This window comes from Chanodichthys erythropterus, chromosome 3 (assembly GCF_024489055.1).
Source record: "Chanodichthys erythropterus isolate Z2021 chromosome 3, ASM2448905v1, whole genome shotgun sequence".
Lineage (NCBI taxonomy): Eukaryota > Metazoa > Chordata > Actinopteri > Cypriniformes > Xenocyprididae > Chanodichthys > Chanodichthys erythropterus.
This window is the reverse complement of record NC_090223.1, coordinates 20,597,084-20,617,924: the sequence shown is the minus strand read 5'-3', so window position 1 is coordinate 20,617,924 and position 20,841 is coordinate 20,597,084. Positions and strand designations below refer to the sequence as shown.

The 20,841-nt window shown below is 37.4% G+C and overlaps 1 protein-coding gene across 1 annotated transcript in view; it reads right to left on the bottom strand.

Annotated features, from left to right (window-relative positions):
• The window catches only part of coro7 (coronin 7), a 173,115-nt gene that overhangs the window by 4,629 nt on the left and 147,645 nt on the right, over positions 1-20,841 (bottom strand). The window contains exons 10-20 of the mRNA XM_067381280.1: positions 5,561-5,615; positions 5,414-5,471; positions 5,168-5,313; positions 3,803-3,898; positions 3,491-3,592; positions 3,264-3,411; positions 2,628-2,803; positions 2,436-2,544; positions 607-693; positions 379-521; positions 70-174 (exon numbers count right to left, since the gene is read on the bottom strand). Of these exons, the coding sequence (XP_067237381.1) occupies positions 70-174; positions 379-521; positions 607-693; positions 2,436-2,544; positions 2,628-2,803; positions 3,264-3,411; positions 3,491-3,592; positions 3,803-3,898; positions 5,168-5,313; positions 5,414-5,471; positions 5,561-5,615 (1,225 nt within the window). The remainder of the gene's footprint in view (positions 1-69; positions 175-378; positions 522-606; positions 694-2,435; positions 2,545-2,627; positions 2,804-3,263; positions 3,412-3,490; positions 3,593-3,802; positions 3,899-5,167; positions 5,314-5,413; positions 5,472-5,560; positions 5,616-20,841) is intronic.

The following is a 20,841-nucleotide window of genomic DNA, read 5'->3' as shown; positions in this document are numbered from 1 at the left end:
ACTTGGTCAAAAAGATATTATTTATTTTGCTTCTGAAGTTTGATAACATTTACTTGACGCTAAACCAACCTGGATGGGCGCTGTGGACTTGCGTGGGTCGTACAAACGCACTTTTCCGTCCTTGCACACAGTGGCCAGCAGTTTCCCGTCTGGACTCCAGGCTATGCCAAATATCTGAGAAAAAACATAGATAGATAGATAGATAGATAGATAGATAGATAGATAGATAGATAGATAGATAGATAGATAGATAGATAGATAGATAGATAGATAGATAGATAGATAGATAGATAGATAGATAGATAGATAGATAGATAGATAGATAGATAGATATGGATTGATTGATTGATTGATCGATCGATCGATTGACAGACAGACCTGGTCCTGATGTCCAGTGAGTCGCTTGACTTCTTCTCCTGTCTCCAGGTTCCACAGGCGCACCGTGAGGTCGTATGAGGAGGAAGCCAGCAGGCCGGATGCGTGGGGGTGGAACTTGATGGAGTAGATCTTCTCAGTGTGTCCTGCCATTGTCCAAGGTGCATGTCAATCAAACAATACAGAATTACTGCTATTAAAGTTCAGAGGTCACATGTGCCTGTTTCTTACCGCGCAGAACACACTCCGGCTCAGTCAGGGTTTCTGTCAGGCCTCCTTTGGGAATCTTCCACACGCGGATCTTGGCATCATCACCGGCTTTGAGAGAGACACATCAGAGAACAATGCTGACATTCATATTTCAATATTCAGACAGCATGTAATTAGGGATTCTTTTGATGAAATGCCTGAAGATACAGCTGTTCTTCAAACAATTAATTTGCTACAAATTAAACTTGCTTTTGATATGGTGAACTATGACTTAACTGAAATAAAGGTGAAATAAACTAAACTAAGCAAAACAACTGAAATTGGTTAAAAGTTGAAGCACTACAATTACAAAATTCATGAAGTGTCATATTTACACTTGAATATAAAGTCACTGATATATAAACTAAATAAATGTAAAATGTATGGACATGTAAACGGTATAATGACATTTATTAATAACATTAACAGACATTACTGCATTTTGCTAAATTGAAATATGTTTGTAACCTCATGGATCCCCAGTTGTAAATCTTTGAGATGCAGGTAGATAAAAAGTGCTTTTTCAGTTCCTGATTTCTTATTTTTTTTTGCATGTTTGTCACACTTTAATGTTTCAGATCATCAATTTTTTTTAGATAACACAAGTAAACACAACATGCAGTTTTTAAATGAAGGTTTTTATTATGAAGGGAAAACAAAATCCAAACCCACATGGCCCTGTGTGAAAAAGTGCTGTTAAAACATAATTTAACCGCATAACTGTGGTTTATCACAGCTGAGTTCAGTTTCTCTAACCACACCCAGGCCTGATTACTGCCACACCTGTTCGCAATCAATAAATCACTACAATAGGACCTGCCTGACAAAGTGAAGTAGACCAAAAGATCCTCAAAAGCTACACATCATGTTGAGATCCAAAGAAATTCAGGAACAAATGAGAAAGTAAGTAATTGAGATCTATTAGTCTGTAAAAGGTTATAAAACCATTTCTAAAGCTTTGGGAGTCCAGCAAGCACTTTTTCGCACAGGGCCATGTGGGTTTGGATTTTTTTCCCCCTTCATAATAAAAACCTTCATTTAAAAACTGCATGTTGTGTTTATTTGTGTTATCTTTTGATTAATATTTAAATTAGTTTGATGATCTATTAACTAATATTTAAATTAGTTTGATGACACATTAAAGTGTGAAAAAATGCAAAAAAAAAAAAAATCAGGCACTTTTTCACACCACTGTATATAGCATCAATTGTTATATACTATTGAACTAGCATATTGCATATAAAAATTAGTTCAAACTTTGACCTGTGGAGTGCAGTAATACGCTTATCAGTGTCTACACTGCTGGAATTCAAATAGAGAAGAAGAAAAAGAGAGCTAGTTCAAGATGAACATTTATGGTTAAAATGTATACATTTTTATTTATTTATTTATTTTATTTTTTAGAAAATGAGTGATTGTTTCTCTAGATAAAGACCTTTACTTCTCATCTGGGATCGTGTAGAACAATTTGAAGCTGCATTGAAACTAATTTTGACCTTCAACTGTTTGGTGCCCATTGAAGTCCACTATATGGAAAAAAATCCTGGAATGCTTTAATCAAAAACTTTAATTCCTTTTCGACTGAAGAAAGAAAGACATGAACATCCTGGATGACATGGGGGTGAGTCAATTATAAAGAAAAGTTTATTTAAAAGTGGACTAATCCTTTAAAGTGTGAAAAAATGCAAAAAAAAGAAAGAAAATCAGGCACTTTTTCACACCATTGCATATAGCATCATAGCTTTAACTCTGTATTGACCAATCAGCATCCAGGATGAGAAATATCATTTCGTGATCACTGAAACACTCACCCACAACCAGCTTGTGTGTGTCAAAGGGGTCCCAGCAGAAGTCAGCCACATTGACAGAGTTCTGGATGGTGGGCAGGGCGGTATCCGGCAGTTTTCCAGGCTGGGACAGCTGCAGAGGAAGACAGATGCAGCAATAAGTTACTGTAAATGAATCTAAGATTAGGATAACAAGGGCTGAATAAAGTACTGCACCTCAAATACAGCGATCTGCCCTCCGGCAATGGCGAGAGGAACCGCCACACGCTGCCCGTTGGCACAGAAGCCGTCACACTCCCCTGGTGTAGTCAGATGAAGCCCGCGCAGGTTGGTGATGTGGGTGTCCCGGTGCAAAACTGCCCCTTGGATGTGACGGAACTTCGAACTCGGGCCTGAGAATCACAATCACAAGCTATTTACTATAAAGGACAGGACATTTGCTTTGAATCTAGGAGACTTTTCCTCCACGTTGGCCTTTTTAGCATGTGGCGTTCCTCAGGGCTCGGTTTTGGGACCGCTGCTGTTCTCTAAGTACTGTGTACCATTGTTATGCTGATGATCTTCAGTTTTATTTCCCTGTGAGCTTAGATGAAACATGCTCTTTGGACAAAGTACATGAAGGTTACAATGACATTAAGCTCTGGCTTGATGAGAGTAAAACTGAGGTTTTGGAACCAAGGAGCCATAATCATAATACAGACATATAGACCGTGTTTAACTTCCCAACTCTACTGGCATTTTTGTCTCTGAGGTTTAAATCAGACATGCTATTGAAATATCTTCTTAATAAAATGTGTCTGTAAATAAGTATAAAGTAGAGTAACAGACTGATGGAGCAGGTCCAGGACTGACCAAGCATGTTCTGGAAGGCGCGGGAGCTCTGACTGGGGCTCGGGCTCGGCAGGAAGCCAGACGACAGGCCGCTGGTGGAGGACGGGGAGCGGGACGGGGCGGCACTGCTGCTGGGGGTGCTAAGGGGACTGCTGGAGGTTGAGGTCTCCTGAGAAAAAGAGAGAAAGCTATTGCAGGAAGACCATTTGTGTAGAGTAGACATTTTTTCTGACGTTCCTCCTACTAACCTCTTTGCTCTTGACGCGGGGCAGATCCTTAGCTGATGTCTTCTGAGCTGATGGAGCACTGGGCTTTGGCCTCTTGCTCGGGTGAAGACTGACTCGCTCCACCTGTCACAGAGAAGTGTTATAGAGTTAAAAACATCCTAAAAAGTTAATATAGCAATTTTCTCTGCATCTGAAATGACTTTTCCTCTTATTTTTCATTCGATCCCCTCCAACCATCTATCATACTGATCAATTTTCAGTATAAAAATCCAAGGCTAACCAATCAATTCTCCATGAATAAAACAGAAGTGAAATGAGTTGCTTTCAACAGACCTGTTTGTTCTCTCCTTTCCACCAATCCTCTGCCGTCATGGGCGCGGTGTGACCCACAGTGTCCGGATACAAGTCCGCATGGAAGTCCTGTCCTGCCTGATACGCACGAAACACACAATTCAGATTCAGATTAGATGATTTTGTACTTCACTTTTCAGTGATGATAGAAAAATGTTCAAGGCGCAAACATGATCTTACACCAGGAATGTGATCAGATACGGACAAAAAAAGAAGGAAAACCAATTCCGCCCCATTCAATATGAGTATAAAATAATAATAATAATATTTCAATAATAAAACAAATAAAAAAATTAAGTATTAGTATTGCAAACTTTGCGACAATACTATTGTATTGCAAAATAAAAACAAGTATTAAATAATTTATTATTATACTTTTATTTTTTTCACAATTAACAAAGGAAATATTAATATTGCAATAAAATTATTGTAGTAAAAATAAATAAAGGATTATTATTATTATTACTATTAATAGTTATTACTGTTGTTGTGGTTTCATTTTGTTACGATTAAATTATACATTTTTACAAATTAACAAAGAAATATATTGCTATTGCAATAATACTATTCTACTAGAAATAAAAAGTATGTATTAATATTATTCTTAATATTTATTACTGTTGTTGTGGGTTCATGTTATTACTATTAAATTAAAATTTAAACAAATGAATATTACTATTGCAATAATACTATTGTACTGTAAAAACAAGTAAATAATAATTATTATTATTATCATCATCATTACAATTTTAAAATTAAATTGAATTATAAAAAATATTGCAATAATACTATTGTACTATAATAATAATAATAATTTATTTTATTAGTATTAGTATTTAAATTATAAAATTATTATATTAAATTAATAAAGAAATATATTACTACTGAAATAATGCTATTGTATTAAAAATAAAGTATATTAAAGTGTTTAATAAAGGTTACTTTTATTTTACAGTGAAATGTATGTAGTAAAATATAAAAATAAATATGTAGTAATTAATATTTGTAGTTGTCTTAATTTCTTTGCTTTCAAACATTAAACTTTAGAACTTTTATTTTGACAGAAAACCACTGGGAGACTTTGAAGCTTCTCTTTTTCTGACACATTTTTAGAAATATATTTCTTTGTGAATTTGTAAAAATTTATAATTTAATAGTAATAAAATGCAACCATTACAAATTCAGATTCATGCAACTCGTGGAAAATATGGAAATCACATTTCCGTTACATGTTCTCATCAGTTTGTACATCATATTTGATGCAGGGCATATGCCAAGTGCTTTTACCCTGTCGTTTCAGCAGACCTGGATGTGTATATTTAGTGTTAGTGGTGTGTTAGTCCTCACCTTGCGAGGCACCTGGTAGCTGATGGGCACTATGAAGCTATCCGTGAGCTGCATCAGCCGTAAAACCTCACAGCAGCCGACGTCCAGAGCCAGCTTTGGCACTAGAGCCACGCCACGGGTCGACACGTCCGTCAAACAGTGACTCACTGAGACCAAGAGAACAAGAGAGAGATATACGCTTTAGGAAACATGAAAAAAGAGTTGTTTTTTTTATAAGAAGAGCATCAAGATAAACATCTGTGTTACCTTGAGACAGGTAGGGCTCACTGGTGTTCACCTCAAAACAGTCAATCACACTCTCACCCTGAGAAAACATGATTAATAATTATATTAGTATTGAAAATAAAAAAAAAACTGTAGACATTAAAAATGTCTAATAACAGGTTTACATACATTTCCAGATACAATAAGTAGTCCAGAATCCGGATCAAACAGCGGCACCAAAGTCCTGCAGATAAAATCAAAACAGATATTAACTGACATGTTTCTCACAGCAAAAACATCTTGAGCTTATTTTTTTTTTTTTGTACACCAGCATTCAAAAGTTTGAAATCAGAAAGAACAAAATGAATACTTTTATTCGTCAACAATGTATTAATTGATTAAAAGTGACCATCAAGACGCTTAATGTTACAAAAGATTTGTATTTCAAATAAATGCTGTTCTTTTGAACTTTCTATTCATCAAATAATCCTGAAAAAAAGTATCAGGTTCCACAAAAACATGAAGCAGCACAACTGTTTTTAACATTGATAATAAAAATAAATGTTTCTTGAGCATCAAATCATCATACTAGAATCATTTCTGAAGGATCATGTGACACTGAAGACTGGAGTAATGATGTTGAAAATTCAGCTTTGATCACAGGAATAAATTACATTTTAAAATCTAGCTATGATAAAAAGACATACACTTTTGCATTGCATATTCATGTATTTTGGGGGCGGAGCAATGAAGGGAGGGGTGTGTTTGTTTGGGCTGATTTCAAATATCAACAGTGTTTCTCAGAAATCACTTACTGCACCTTTAATCAGGTAAATGTGAACTCAAAGTGAGGTAAAAATAAGTAGACCCAACAGGTCTGCAGTTATATTTTTGCTGCGGCAAAAATATTAAGTGTCATCGAACCACTTGGTGGCAGCATAGGCAGAAAAATAAACTCACATCAGTACAGAAACCCACATCAATCAGTTCTCCAACAATCTGCTTCATTGACCAGACACAAACATTTGAAAACAGCAGATCAGTGTCACGGCCGTTTGACCTCGGACTGGAATCCGAGCGTATTTCACACATACAAAGCCACATTTATCTCTCTGCCCGCAGATGCCTTAGGCATGGATGGGTGCCGGGGTCACAACAGCAACATGAGCATCTATTTTGAGTCACATGCTGATGGGAGCGGGGTGTGTTTCCCGCTTTGGTTGAATCAGAGCAAGTGTGGGAGAAACCAGATCAAACCTTTGAGCCACATCAAACACCTCACAGCGTGGGACACGACCGATCACTTCAAGCTCCTGCGCTTCACAAAATACCACGAGCTGCCGCAGCTGTGCCCTGGAGCGGAACCTTAAAGGGATAGTTAACCCAAATATGAAAATTTTGTCATTACTTAATCACCCTCAAGTTGTTCCAAACCTCTATGAGTTTCTTTTTTCAGTTGAACACAAAATAAGATATTTTGAAGAATGTTAGTAACCAGAGAGTTGACAGAACCAACTGACTTTTTTTGCCGTCAACTGTCCCGTTACCAACATTCTTCAAAATATCTTATTTTGTGTTCAACTGAAAAAAGAAACTCATAGAGGTTTGGAACAACTTGAGGCTGAGTAAGTAATGACAATTTTTTTTTTTTTAACCCTTTAAAGGAGCAGTTCACCAAAACACTCGAAAAAGTAATTCAGTGGACCTGTTACCACAACATATATAAATGCATCATTGAAAAATATTCTAATTTATTGTTTTAATTAAACCTTTTAAGTGTCAAACATTATTTTGTAGAGTTCTGTTGACATAATAATGTTGATCTTTACATTAACGTAATATCACCTGTGATTTAAACTCAAATGTTTGCGTTAATTTAGGTTGTAGTAACTTAATGAAATTGTCTTGATAACTTAAGAAATTAGGCAGTGGATTTCTAGTTCCCAGCATGCTTTGGGACTAGAAAGGGGAATAAATGTTGAAATTAAGTGCTAATTCATTTGTTTTTAGTGAAGGGAAATACCTGCTAGTGTTTAATGCTGTTATGTTTGACATTTAAAAGAGTTTGTGTAATGTTGAAGTTTTTTTTGGTTACCATTGTGCTGAAGAGTAAATACATGAAGGTAAACACAATGACTCTATAAGCAATGACTGCGCTAATGCCAGTGATGTGCTATCTTACATGTTCATTAAATATACATGTTAAATAAGTTATGTTAGCATGTGCTATGATAGCTGTTGATTTGAACTGAAATATATAAGATTAATTTCTTCCAGGGCTACAACTCTGGTAGTTGGAGCGACTTAATTTTTTGAGTAATCAACTTAAAAATTTGTTTATGCAACAAATTAAGTTCCTCTAACTCAATGTAGCTTGTTGGTTGAATGTAAATTTACTCAAAGTTGTCATAACTCAAAAAATTGATGCAAACTGTTGCGTTAATTTGTTGTAGAGCCAACAGTGTTTAATATCTTTGCTTTTCACTAAAAACAGTGAGTCCTGAATGACAAATACAACTACAAAAAACAAAAACAAAATGCTAATAATTGCTTACACATTGGTCTGTTCCTCACATAAATCTATGGCTTATACCTCACAAATCATATGGACAACTTTTATGATGCTTTTGTCTTCCTTTTTGAAGTTTGACAGCCCTAGTGCCCAGTATGAAAACAATCAAAATCTTCACCAAAGTCATGTGAGTTTGGAATAACACGACAGATTTATAATTTTTTAATTCTACACAACTTTATCATTCAACACGACTTGAGCACAATCACCTCAGGTTACTCCAGAGAGACTGAGCCTTTAGTAAACATACTGAAGTCACTCTGGATTAGAAAAACCAACAGGACAAAGACAAGGACTTGAAGAAGAGTATTATATCTTGTGTTTACACACAAATAAACCACTAATTAGTCAACTCCCCCACATAGTGTCATGCAGAAGTGAGCTAGCAGTGAAAGACTTGACGTGTCGGGCCACGTTCAACTCTGTCGGCTGAATGGCATGCTTGGCAAGCTTTGCTTCCTCAGGTTTTCCCCGCTGCAGTGATTGGTGGGATTGTGTGTTTGACGGTTGACTTCTTCCCTCCCCCGTCTTCGCCCCAGGCCTCTGAAGTCGGTAAGGGGTTGCCACGCTTTGTTAGCGCAACCTTGCGTTCCCATGTCGGAGTTTCTCTGCAGAAAATACACAAACACCTCCAGTGTTCCCAGAGTGTTCCTTCCCACAATGCACCACTCTATATCATTACATTTCAACAATGTCCCTTGCTGTTGTTCATCTACTCTGCATCTGCAGATTTCTGATGAAAGAGACTTTGGTGAACTGTAAACTGTTATTCTCGCTGTACATCGACACAAAACCATCAATGGTTGAATTTCAATGTTGTATTTTTATACAGTTTTATTGATTGCAATAAAGATGAAGGTAATGGGAACGTTTGAATAAGAAATGCGGTGTCTGTAATTAGACACGCATACACAACGTTTTTACAGCACTTAACATGTTATTTTTAATGTGATGACCAAAAACATGATTTGTTCATCCTTCTGAAATTTGTCCTCATTTGTCAAAACCGAGCATTTCAAGATGTAGGAAATCCAACAATTGATAGAAAACACTTTCATTTAAAAAAAAAAAAAGACATTAATTACCATTATAACCATCAAATGGCTGCAGAGGAGCATTTATTGGCTCATGTTAGCCATTTCCTGTAATAGTTTTTCACTCAGTTTTGCTTTTGAACAAATATGAAACATTATAAAATCACTAGGTTTAAAAATACATTTTGTCAAGATGAAGTATTAAGTACTCACAAAATCTCATGAAAAACAATAACTTTTCTTGCGAATGAATTACACAGAAAGCAAGCACCGATCTCTCCCTTTATAATCACGTCATCTGTCAGTCAGTGCAGTTCAAGCTCAATGAGTTCGACACACTTGTGAAAACTCACATTTTATTCAACGAATCTAACTAAAGTACACAGTAAATCTTTAATTTACAGTATTTTGACATTTTTTTTCACACAAAAGTGTAAAAACTGATGGTAGATTTGCTGAGGAGAAACACTGAGACGCGTATTTTTTAATGTTGTCTTACGTTTGAATAACTAAATTAACACTAGGCCTGACTATTTAAGTGACTATATTCTGATAATAAACTAAGCATTACAGTATTAATGCTGTTAAAGATACCTCAGGACACTCAAGATACCAACACACCAACAAGTGACATTTCACCAGAAGTTTTCCAGCTGGCTTATATTACTGTGGAAGTTCCTAAGAACGTTTCGTGTATATGGTTAGTTGTTTCTCAATAGCAGCAAACAAGGAGAGCAAATTGAGATTTCTCCGATTTTGCTCCTCGGAAAAAGACCTTGGTGAATCTGATTACAGTCTGCAAACAAAACTCATTGAACAAAACTCAACATCTTGTCAAATTCATTATTTCTCAGTTGTTTATCCATTAAGAAATAAGATGTTTAAAGTCTCCTGTTTCTCAAACGTTTCTCCTGCAAATAAGAGTTTCAGAAAAGATCTCAACAACGCCTCAAACAGTGCTCAGATTTGCCAAAATTCCAAAGTTTTCAATCAAAAGTCAGAGATATGAACTCAAACTTTTCTATCTTCTTTAATTCTCAACTGTTTTTCCTAGACAGCAATAGATTTTTCAAAGCGAGAGCAAACAGAGAACTGCCCTGCATTTAAAGTCTGCAAACAAAAGTCAGATGTTTCAATATGTACATCTCATCAAGTTGTTTCTCCTTGACAGCAGTAAGAAAACTGAAGTCTCTTGTTTCTCAGATGTTTCTCCTGAAATAAGACCCTAGTAGAGTTTAAGAAAAGATCTCAACAACACCTCAAATTGTGCTCAGATTTGCCAAGAGCTTTCAATATGAGCTCAAACAAAGATAAAGTGATCTGAGCTGCTATCATTTATCATTTTATTGTATTATTATTATGAATTAGTCAAAAGTACTGACTTCAATACCAAGTCGGTACCGAAATTTTAAATTTAAATTTCGCTTTGAGTGCTGTTGAGCAGATTCATAAATGCCTCCGATTGGCCTTTGTGTTCATGAGCTCAACAGATATGTCTGTGATTGGCTACAATGATCAACACTTCAAAAACATGTTGTAAATAGACATCAATGACGCTCTTCACCGAGCGCTTATACAGATACACACGGGAGAGTTTGAAAACAGCTGTCTATCAGCACACCGGTCCACTGATAGATGCCTGCTTTCAAATGCTCCCGCTTTCAAATTCAAACACTTATGTGTGCTTTCAAATGCTCCAGTGCGTTGATCATTGTAGCCAATCACAGACATATCTGTTGAGTGCGTGAACACAATGGCCAATCAGAGGTGTTCATGAAGCCTCTCAACAGTGGTCAAAGCCTCACATTTTTTAAATTTCAGTACCGACTTTTCTCAATACTCTTATTATATGTCCACTATTCTCTTATCCATGTGTATTTTTATTTCTCCAAAGGAATTTTAGATGAAACATAAGAAACAAATTGATACCCAAACAAAACACACATGATAAACTGCTATGAAGTCTGCTAAACTATGAAAGAGGAAACTCGATTGTCCTGTGGGAGGAATAACTCCACACATAAAGGCAGATATGCCTCACTTCACTTTTTTACTCAAGTGCAACTAAACCCAGGAAAGTGTTTCCCACACCAGCGAATCCCTGCGGACGCTGTGTGTGTGTGTTTTGAGCTCCAGTAGTCAGTTTCGCATGACAGGCCGTCATGAATGAACGATGAAGCACTCGTTCTTTAGTGGCTGTATGCTCTCACACACAACAACACATACACGTGCTGCTGCATTGTGAGCTGGAGGGACGTTCCACATGAGAAAGACACTAATCCAGATGTAAGCCGTCTTTGGACACAGAGAAGAACACACACACACACACATACACGCACACACAGTATTCAATTAGCACAGGCTGTCAGGACACTGCATACATGTGCTGAACAACTGACTGTACTCACTAAAACATTTTTTTTCCCCACAACTTTGCATTTAATTTAACATGTGGCATCCAGTTTGCAAAATAATAATAAAAAAAAAAACTAAATAAAACAACAACAACAACAACAATAAATTAAGTAACATTTAAATAATGAAAATTATTATCAATATTAATGAACTATTAATTATTATGTAAATTAAGTACATTCAAATAATTATAAATTAAATCAAAAAGTAATTTTTTGTCACATTATGTTGCATATCTACTTCAGTGTGTAATTTTAGGCATTTTAGTTACCTTAGATACTGTTGCTTCGCCTGACAAGCCATGGCGCTGTCACACCAAAAAGAGTGAAAAAATACATTGCGGAGCAAAAGGACAAGACAGAGCAGGTTACTCATGATATTAAACAAAGTCCCAGCTTTCAAACTGTGTAATTTTTTAAGAAATTCGAACAATAAAAAACGTTTTGCGACTCTTTAAACTGTCGTGACAGATTGCTGTAGCGCATCAGTTCAAGTGGCTTGTGAACCGATCATCTCTTTCTACTAGTTCATTTATAGAATCAAATAAACATGAATGAACATCAGAAGGTATGTTGTTTCGAATGCGGAAAGACGTCAGTACACACCGTTTTTGAAGTTCAAGTCCTCCTGACTGCTTTGTGGGACAAAATAGCGTATTCGGCATTATGACTGGTTAGATCGCTTGTCAATCAAACTCCAGGCGAAGGGGTCCATTATTTATCTTTTTTTTCTTGTACTTTTTTTTGCATTTAACTTTTGGAAGTTAGTAAGGAAATTTTAATAATCAGTACTGATATTAATTGTGGTTCATTCATCACAACTGGAAATGGTCAAGGTGAGTGTACTGCACTATGGGATGCAGTACTGGTAAAGCGTTTACTGCAAAATCTGTATACGGCACTTTTTGGCAAATGTCATTCAGGTATTTTTTCAGTGCATATATAAAAATTCCATATTAGACACAATAAGCTAGCACACAATTCAGAAACTGTATAGAAGTATGCTTTATATATTAAAAGTGCCCTTTGAGAGCTTCACAGGATGAAAACTGTTTTGCTCTTTGCAGCACGACGTTCCTATCAGACACGTAACAGGAATTTGGCAGGAAGATCCCAGCAGTGGCCTCAAGAGCATCATAGCTGTCAGTAAACTCCAATTCAGCCATGAATAACCTGCAGGTGCGTTCAAGATCCGCAGATAAACCCATGTTATTACTCTCATTATGATGATGGAGGCTGGGATTGCATTATTAGACTAAAGGCCCTGAGGTCTGAATCCAGGCAGCCGTGTGTGAGACGTCACTGTGCTGTAGATATGCAGGTGGAATAGAGAGGTGGAGACAGACAGCTGTGTGATAGATGAGGGTGGGAGGAGCTTCAGCTGTGACAAAGTGGACTAGGTTTATGCAGTGGGCGTGGTCAAACATTATATAGACTAAAACATTATAGACTGAAAGTACAGAGAGAAAGTGGCACAAATTGTAAGATCCTACTGACCTTATCTTGTATCAGTCACTTCTCTCTTACTTCTCAAATCCTGTCTCAAATGCTTAAACCACATACTACCACAATAAAATTAAAAATTCTCCTGATTCTTTTCAAAACCTTCCTACATCAACTCAGCTGACGACTTTGCCATAATCTTCACAAATAAAACAAAAACCATCAGCGGCCAATTCTCCACACCACATACTGGCAAACACATCTTAACAGCAAACACACACATTCTTCCCTCCTTTCCACTCTCGGAGGCAGAAGTTTCCGAACTCATCCTTTCCAGTCACCCTACTACCTGTCCGCTTGATCCTATCCCCACTCATCTTCTTGAGGCCATTTCTTCTTCAATTTTACCTGCACTCACTCACATTATTAACACTACTCTTCACACTGGTGCATTTCCCACAGCATTCAAGCAGGCTACCCCACTGCTTAAGAAACCCATTCTAAATCCAGCACTTTTAGAAAACTACAGACCGGTATCCCTTCTTCCATTCATTGCAAAGACACTTGAGAGAGTTGTGTTCAACCAACTGTCTACCTTTCTCACACAGAACAACCTCCTGGACATCAACCAGTCTGGCTTCAAGACTGCCCTGCTCTCAGTTACTACTGAAGCCCTGAGACTGGCACGAGTAGCTTCCAAATCATCAGTACTCCTCTTGCCGGATCTGTCTGCTGCTTTTGACACAGTTAACCACCAGATCCTCCTGTCAACCCTCATGACAAAGGGTATCTCAGGAACTGTGCTCCAGTAATTCAAGTCTCACCTCTCAGGTAGGTCCTTCAAGGTATCTTCTGGGGGTGAGGTGTCTAAGGGTGCGTTCACACTTGTCATGTTTGGTGCGTTCACACTTGTCATGAACCCTGGTGCGATTGCTCGGTTAGTGCGGTTCATTTGAGCATGTGTGAACACTGCCATCCGAACCCTGGTGCGCACCAACCAAGTGGACCAAGACCGCTGAAAAGATGGGTCTCGGTCCGCTTCAAACGAACTCTGGTGCGGTTCGAATGATATATGAACGCAACACGGACCAAAGACATGTAACCGAACCAAAAACAGGAAGACGAGACCCTAAAAAGGACCGAATCCTCACACATATCAGTTTTCTCTCGTCATAGTCGCGAGTTTGCCCATGACAGGCATCAGACGCGCGTCTCCACGCAGCAGATCTTTTGTGTGTGACGGATGGATTCCCAACGCTGTTCACGAGTTACCAGCTGACCAAAATACCATAACATGCAGGCTATGCGCCGCTATGCACACACAAGGAGCGCATTTACCTCAGCAAACAGTATTGTTTTGGATGTTCGGTAAGTTCCGTCATAAAATCCATCATAAAAATACTTCATAAAATCCGACCAATCACGTTGTGAATTTATCCTTATGCCTCAAGGTTCAGTATCTTTTGGTTCGGTGATAAAATTGCCAATCTGAACACTAATTGGACCAGGACTAAATGTTTTTTTTTTCTCTTTTGTCTGGACCAAATTAACCAAATTAACCGAACTACAAGTGTGAACGAACCCTAAGTTTCATCATTTTGCTACTGGGGTACCTCAGGGCTCAGTGCTTGGACCACTTCTCTTCTCCATCTACATGTCATCACTAGGATATGTCATTCAGGAACATGGTTGCTGCTCGGATCAAACCCTGCCTGACAGCCATTTCTGCCAGAATGAAAGACCACCACCTTCAACTTAATCTTGCAAAGACGGAAATGCTTGCGGTCGTGGCCAATCCAACACTTCATCACAACCTCTCCATTCAACTAGGTTCATCAACCATAACTCCTTCCAGAACAGCCAGAAACCTTGGAATTGTGATGGATGATCCTTTAAGCTTCACAAATCATAATGCTACAATGGCCTGGTCCTGCAGATTTGCCTTATACAACATTAGAAGGATTAGACCCTTCCTATCGGAGCATTCCACACAAATTCTTGTCCAAGATCTTGTTCTATCCAGACTGGACTACTGTAATGCTCTCTTGGAAGGCCTTCCAGCATGGACTTTCAAGCCTCTATATCATGCACCCCTTTTGCCTCTATATTTATTTACTTTAAAAAATGTTTGCTACATGCACTTTGCTGGAATAACTGGGACTTGACATGGCACTTGCATACTGTTGCCCTCATGCTAATTTGATTGATCTATTGTTCTCCAAACCCAAACTGTATGATTTAAGAGTTACAGCCCCAGGGCCTTTGTACGTGTGCCTGGGAAGGACGTGGGCTGTTGAGTCCATGTGTATGTCTTGTTGAACCGCATCAGTCGCTATCAGCAGTAAATCCCCACGTTTCGCTTACTCTCCCACAAGACACACACAGCAGTGTGGGAAACAGCAGCGGAGGGTTTATGAGCATCTAGATGAGAGAAAAGGACAACTTCCTCTTCCCAGAGCAGTCGATATGTAGCCTGAGACCTGGATAACTTTATCAACTGTAATTAGCATGAGAAACAGATTACTCAGCAGAAAATATAGGGTGGATTTTAAAGTTCATCCAGTGGGACACACAAGAGTCCTTCAGAAACAAAACAGGGTCTCTAAACATACCATATACACAGCATCAGTCCTGCCAAACAGGTGTGTGTGGGCTGTGATAACACGAAAAGACTTCAGGAAACAAATCCAGATCTGATTAGTGGTGAATGAGAACAAACAGCCCACCTGCAGCCTGGGACGCCCATCCAAACCAGACCAAAAACATAGTCACAGGTCGTAGGAGAAACTTCTGCAGTTCCACACGAGCTTTTGATTCACCCTCTCTTCAGAAAAAACATTCATGTGCTGGTGCTTAAAAGAACCAAGAAACCAAAACTCCTCAAGAAATGTACTTTTTTAATCTCCAAGAAACAATATAGCAACTTAAGAATCACATATACACAATCTAAATTGTAGTGAAACTGAGGTTTAATTGGTTGGGTGAACACTGAGTATATATAAAACCAAATTTACATAGAACCTCTAAAACATCTCCTATAGCATCAGGGACAATATATAGATATAGAATATCAATTATATCTAAAATAGTTAACAAGAAGTTAAAATGTTGCCATTTATTTTATGAGGACTGGAATCATGAGCCTATGAAAGCTAAACTATAAGGTGTATGATTCAGACGTCACATGTGGACAACAGAAGATGTTTTTGGCTTCCTGCCTGTATTACAGAGACCTCAGCATGTGAAGTTACTCCAAGGCTGCATTTATTAGATCACAAATACAGTAAAAATGGTAAAATTTTGAAATATTATTACAATTTAAAATAACTGTTTTTTATTGTAATATATTTTAAAATGTAATTTATTCCTGTGATCAAAACTGAATTTTCAGCATCGTTACTCCAGTTTTTCTTTAGGGTCACATGATCCTTCAGAAATTCTAATATGATGATTTGATGCTCAAGAAACATTTATAATTATCATCATCAATGTTGAAAACAGTTCATGTTTTTGTGGAAATAGAAATTGTGTAGCATTATACAGTAAAAATGCATTTAATGTCATTTTAGGTCAATTAAAAAAGTTATCTTCCCTGTTTTAATGGTGTAAGAGAATCATTGGTTAGCAATTTATTAAAATATTTCTGTGCACGACAAAAATGTCACACAAAACAAATGCTCCCTCTCTCTTTGCCACACACGTTCATGTACATGAAGCGATTAGCAGAGTATCAGTTTTCTAGCGTGTCATCATGATAAGCAGACGTATGCTGACTGGCTCCTTAAGGAAGTTACTGGCTAAGCAAGTTACACTGGGACACGACGCACTCAGAAATTCATTATAAAAGTTTGCTGGGCTGTTCAGTTGCTCTGTTAATCCTTAGATATCTGTGGCTGGCTCCAATCCGTGAGGCAGTTCATTTAAAAGGGCTTAGAGACGGCGTGAGGGAAGAATGCGGCCAGCTGCAGCGGGGCAGAGGCGAGGTGATGGCGGTGTCAGATGAGGTGCCGAGCGCAGCCACTGATCTCCACCCGCTCCGACCCAAGATACACATGTGCCTCGCTTTTTAATTAAACTGGCTGCTGGCCTTGCCAACACACCTGACCACACACTGACAGAAAACAAGGATCTGAAGATAGGAGGACCTGAACAGACGTCTCAGTCATCATGTTCACAATGCATCTTTATGCTTTACATGAAACACAAGAATTTGTCCAATAAAGGCCCTAAAACTATAAAATGCACACACACAAAAAAAACGGGCGTAAACAAAATGGGCCTTATTAGTTCGACACAATTCAATTCACTTCAGCTTTCAGCTCGACCGCATCAGAAAACAAAAGTCTGTTTCAAATAATGCTGACAGCAAAATTAAATACCAAACTTTTATTTACACAAGAGGGCAAGAAAAAAGCTAAAAAAGAAATAAAACTCGGTCAGTCTGAATGTCCCTTGTGTTACACAACAGAGCTGGATGTTTATCCAAAACAAATGCAAAATTACACATCATTTCACTCAAACAGATGCAACCATAAAACACAAAATACTGACATTGTGCCTTTTTATTTATGGATAGCTTTGGTCCCGGATGCTGTTTTGTAGAAAAACTATTAACCTAAACCTTGTTCAATTCATAAATTTTCCATATGGCATGTTGTTGGTCTTGTGCAGTTCAAGGTAATATTTTATTGCTTTTATACTTTTGTACAACAATCACTTTTGGTATTGTGTTGGGACACCACCATTAAGCAATAAACTCATTAAGCAAAATCAGTGGAAAATCACTGCAAGAAACATCGTTAACATCTATTTACATGAACTAACAGACCATGACAGACCTCATAAACAAACGCTGAATACAGATTCAACATGAGATAACCAAACTAGAGCAGTCAATATCAACGGCAGTATAATATAACACTGCTTGACACATTTATAAAGTGCAACAGTGCTTTTCAGCAGCTATGGTTATAAAAATATTTTTTCTGTTCATTTTTCCCTTAGGGATTTTTTTATTTATAAAAAATCTTTGTTAAGTATTTATAAGCCATGAAGAAAACCAACCAGCTATAAAGTGCACTACAAACTTTGATTTGAAGAAAAAAAGTAATTGAAAACATGCTTTAATGAGGCATAGAAAAACAATCCCATGAAGCATTGCAAATTACATAAATGAAAAACTATAGAAAAATATAAATTAATTGACTTCAAGATGTTGATATACGTATAGAAACAACAGTTTACGTTTAGAGCAAAATATGCATACAAAAATATTTAAGTAATTAGAGATTGGTACACCTCTATTTGTTTTTTCTGATTGCTGGAGATTTTTCTGCAGAATCATGGGTAATGTAGTTTTTCTTCAGGAATTCCACTGTTAAATATAATGTGGACTGATGGCTTCAACATATAAAAGCATATACCATCAATTAACAACCTCATAGCTCACAGTATGTCTCTCTATAGTTATTGTTAAAAATATTGTAAAGACTGTACATCTATCCAATATGTTGTCTATATATATAAATATATTAGAGGTGTAACGGTACGGTACATGTATTCATCCTGAACTGTCACGGTTCGGTGCATACAGTCAGACGATGAATACAGTTGGTCACAGACAATCCACACTCAAATCCAGAAGGGGGCGTATGCGGTAATGCAACGCTGTTTGCTAACCAGCACAACAGGAAAAAGCACAGAAGAAGAAGAACAGATGATCTATGCATATATATGTTTATGTGTAATTTCTCAACCAGTGTTTTAATTGCGGAAAGATAAAACAGCTTGAGAATAATATCTCATGTAGCATTACATTTACCTCAGGCAAGTCATTTAGTGTCCACAGCATGTTAATTCACTGGAGAAATTAAGCATTTCACTAAATATATGCACTATATTAGCTTATATATTAAATTACTATACCTTTTAGTAATGTCTTAATTATTTACTATATGTTTAAATAATTTTTGTCATGAAAACAAGTTACGACAGTAAATATGTAAATTATTATATTTCAAAAAAGAACTTGAGTAAATAATTTTATAATTAGATTTAGAAGTTAGTGCAAAACCTCCCAGTCCATTATGTGCAATTTATATTTCTATTTTTTATTTGAGTGTTGATTTTTATATCTAAAAAATAAATATAAACTAAATTGAATAGTTTGGGCTCTGTTGTTGATTGTAACCTTTAACCTATTATAGTAATGTGCAAGAAAAGGCTCCCTGTATATAGTTTACAGCATTAGCTGAGATAGATTTTTTTCCTTAAGAAAATGTAAATTATAATATAATTTATTTAAAGAGACAGACACAATTTGTTCAAAAAACAAACAATTCTTAAAATATATAACATATAATAAGGTGAGTGGTCCTTTATATCCGAGTGTTTGTCTGTGTGTGTGGTATCGTTCAGAGTTAACGGCCTGACCCCAGAAAGTCCCGGAAACGAGGAGCTAAGCGTTACAAATCCAGACATAACCGACTTCAAGGGGCAGCAGGATATAAGCGTTAAACTACCTGTCAGCGGAGCTTGAGAACCAGACGAGCAGCTTAGAAGAGAGCAGAGGAGAAGAACCAGAGGAAGCAGACAGGGGGTCATGACCAGAACGACCCCCAATGCTGAGGGTCACAGGAAGAGACCCGTCTACTCACTGTGAACTTGTTAGTCACGCATCCATGACCATAATTCACATTTGCATAAACAACTATTTCTGAGATATCCATGATGCTTGAACACGTCTAACTGCAGTTCGTTGCATTATTTTAGCCATTATGTCATCTCACTGCGACATGCCTAAAAACAGAGCGTTCAGGTCCGGTTAAAACCAGTCAGGCTTCGATTACAGACGGGCGACCACAACGCCATAAATCTTCCCTCTAAAGCAGCCCTGAAAATCACGCCGATGATGGAGTAACAAGCTAAGGGAATCATTTCCACGAGCTCCGTCCTGTAAATAACTTCTTTGCACTCAAGCGTTTTAACCAACACTTTAAAGAGAACCTATTATGCTGTTTTACATTTTCAACTTTCTTCAGTGTGTAATGCTGCTGTTTGAGCGTGAAAAAGGTCTGCAAAGTTACAAAGTCAGGGAGTTATTCTCTATATCAGTAACACTGTTTCTGAACTCACTGAAATGCCTCCATGGTAGTTTTGAGTTTTCTTCCAGGAACAAACATGTCACAATATTCCTCATTTAAATAATTCCTGCCCAAGTCATATGCAAAATAAAGGGTTGAGGCCTGGTTGAGTTAGTTAGTAGTGTGTTGAAACTCACGGATATGGTAAGGGACATGACATTTCCCAAACACGTTCAAAGTGGTTGACCAATCACAACACGCTGACCCAGCTGACCAATCAGAGCACATTAAGCTTCTCAGAAGGAGGGGCTTCATAGAGAGAGGAACTAAACAGAGCGATACTGACAGACTGGGAAGAGAGGTGCTGCAACAATGGAGAATATGTGAAAAATGTGTTTTTTGAACATTCAAGCATGAAAACCTACTCTAGTAGAACCCTAAAACAAAATCAAGATTTTGAAAAAGGTCATAATAGGTCATCTTTAAATAAAGCAACATCACTACATCCACTTTTCTGACTTTAGACACTGTTCTTGCCAACTGGACAAAAGCCAGAAGTCATCTCAGTGTGAAATTAACATATAAGTACGGGTCACATAGTAGGGAAAGCCGAGATCTGCAAATATTGGAGCGTGGCGTTTCTCCAGTAACCGTTTTCAAAGTAAAACAAGCTCAGAAATGAAAACAGCGTGCCTCAGTTGTGCCAAGAACATCATAAAATCATATTGTTACAAGCCGAGGAAGAGGGTGACTTGGGGGACACGTCATCGGTACGTACACCAACACTGAACCGTAGACTGTGTTTTGGCACACTGTCGCTCAGTGCGTAATGGAGAAAGTCTGCAGTCATTTAGCAGACACTTTTATAGAAAATGTCTTGAAATAAAGTCAAACTGAGTTCAAAACGGCTGTTTACTCTCTTAAT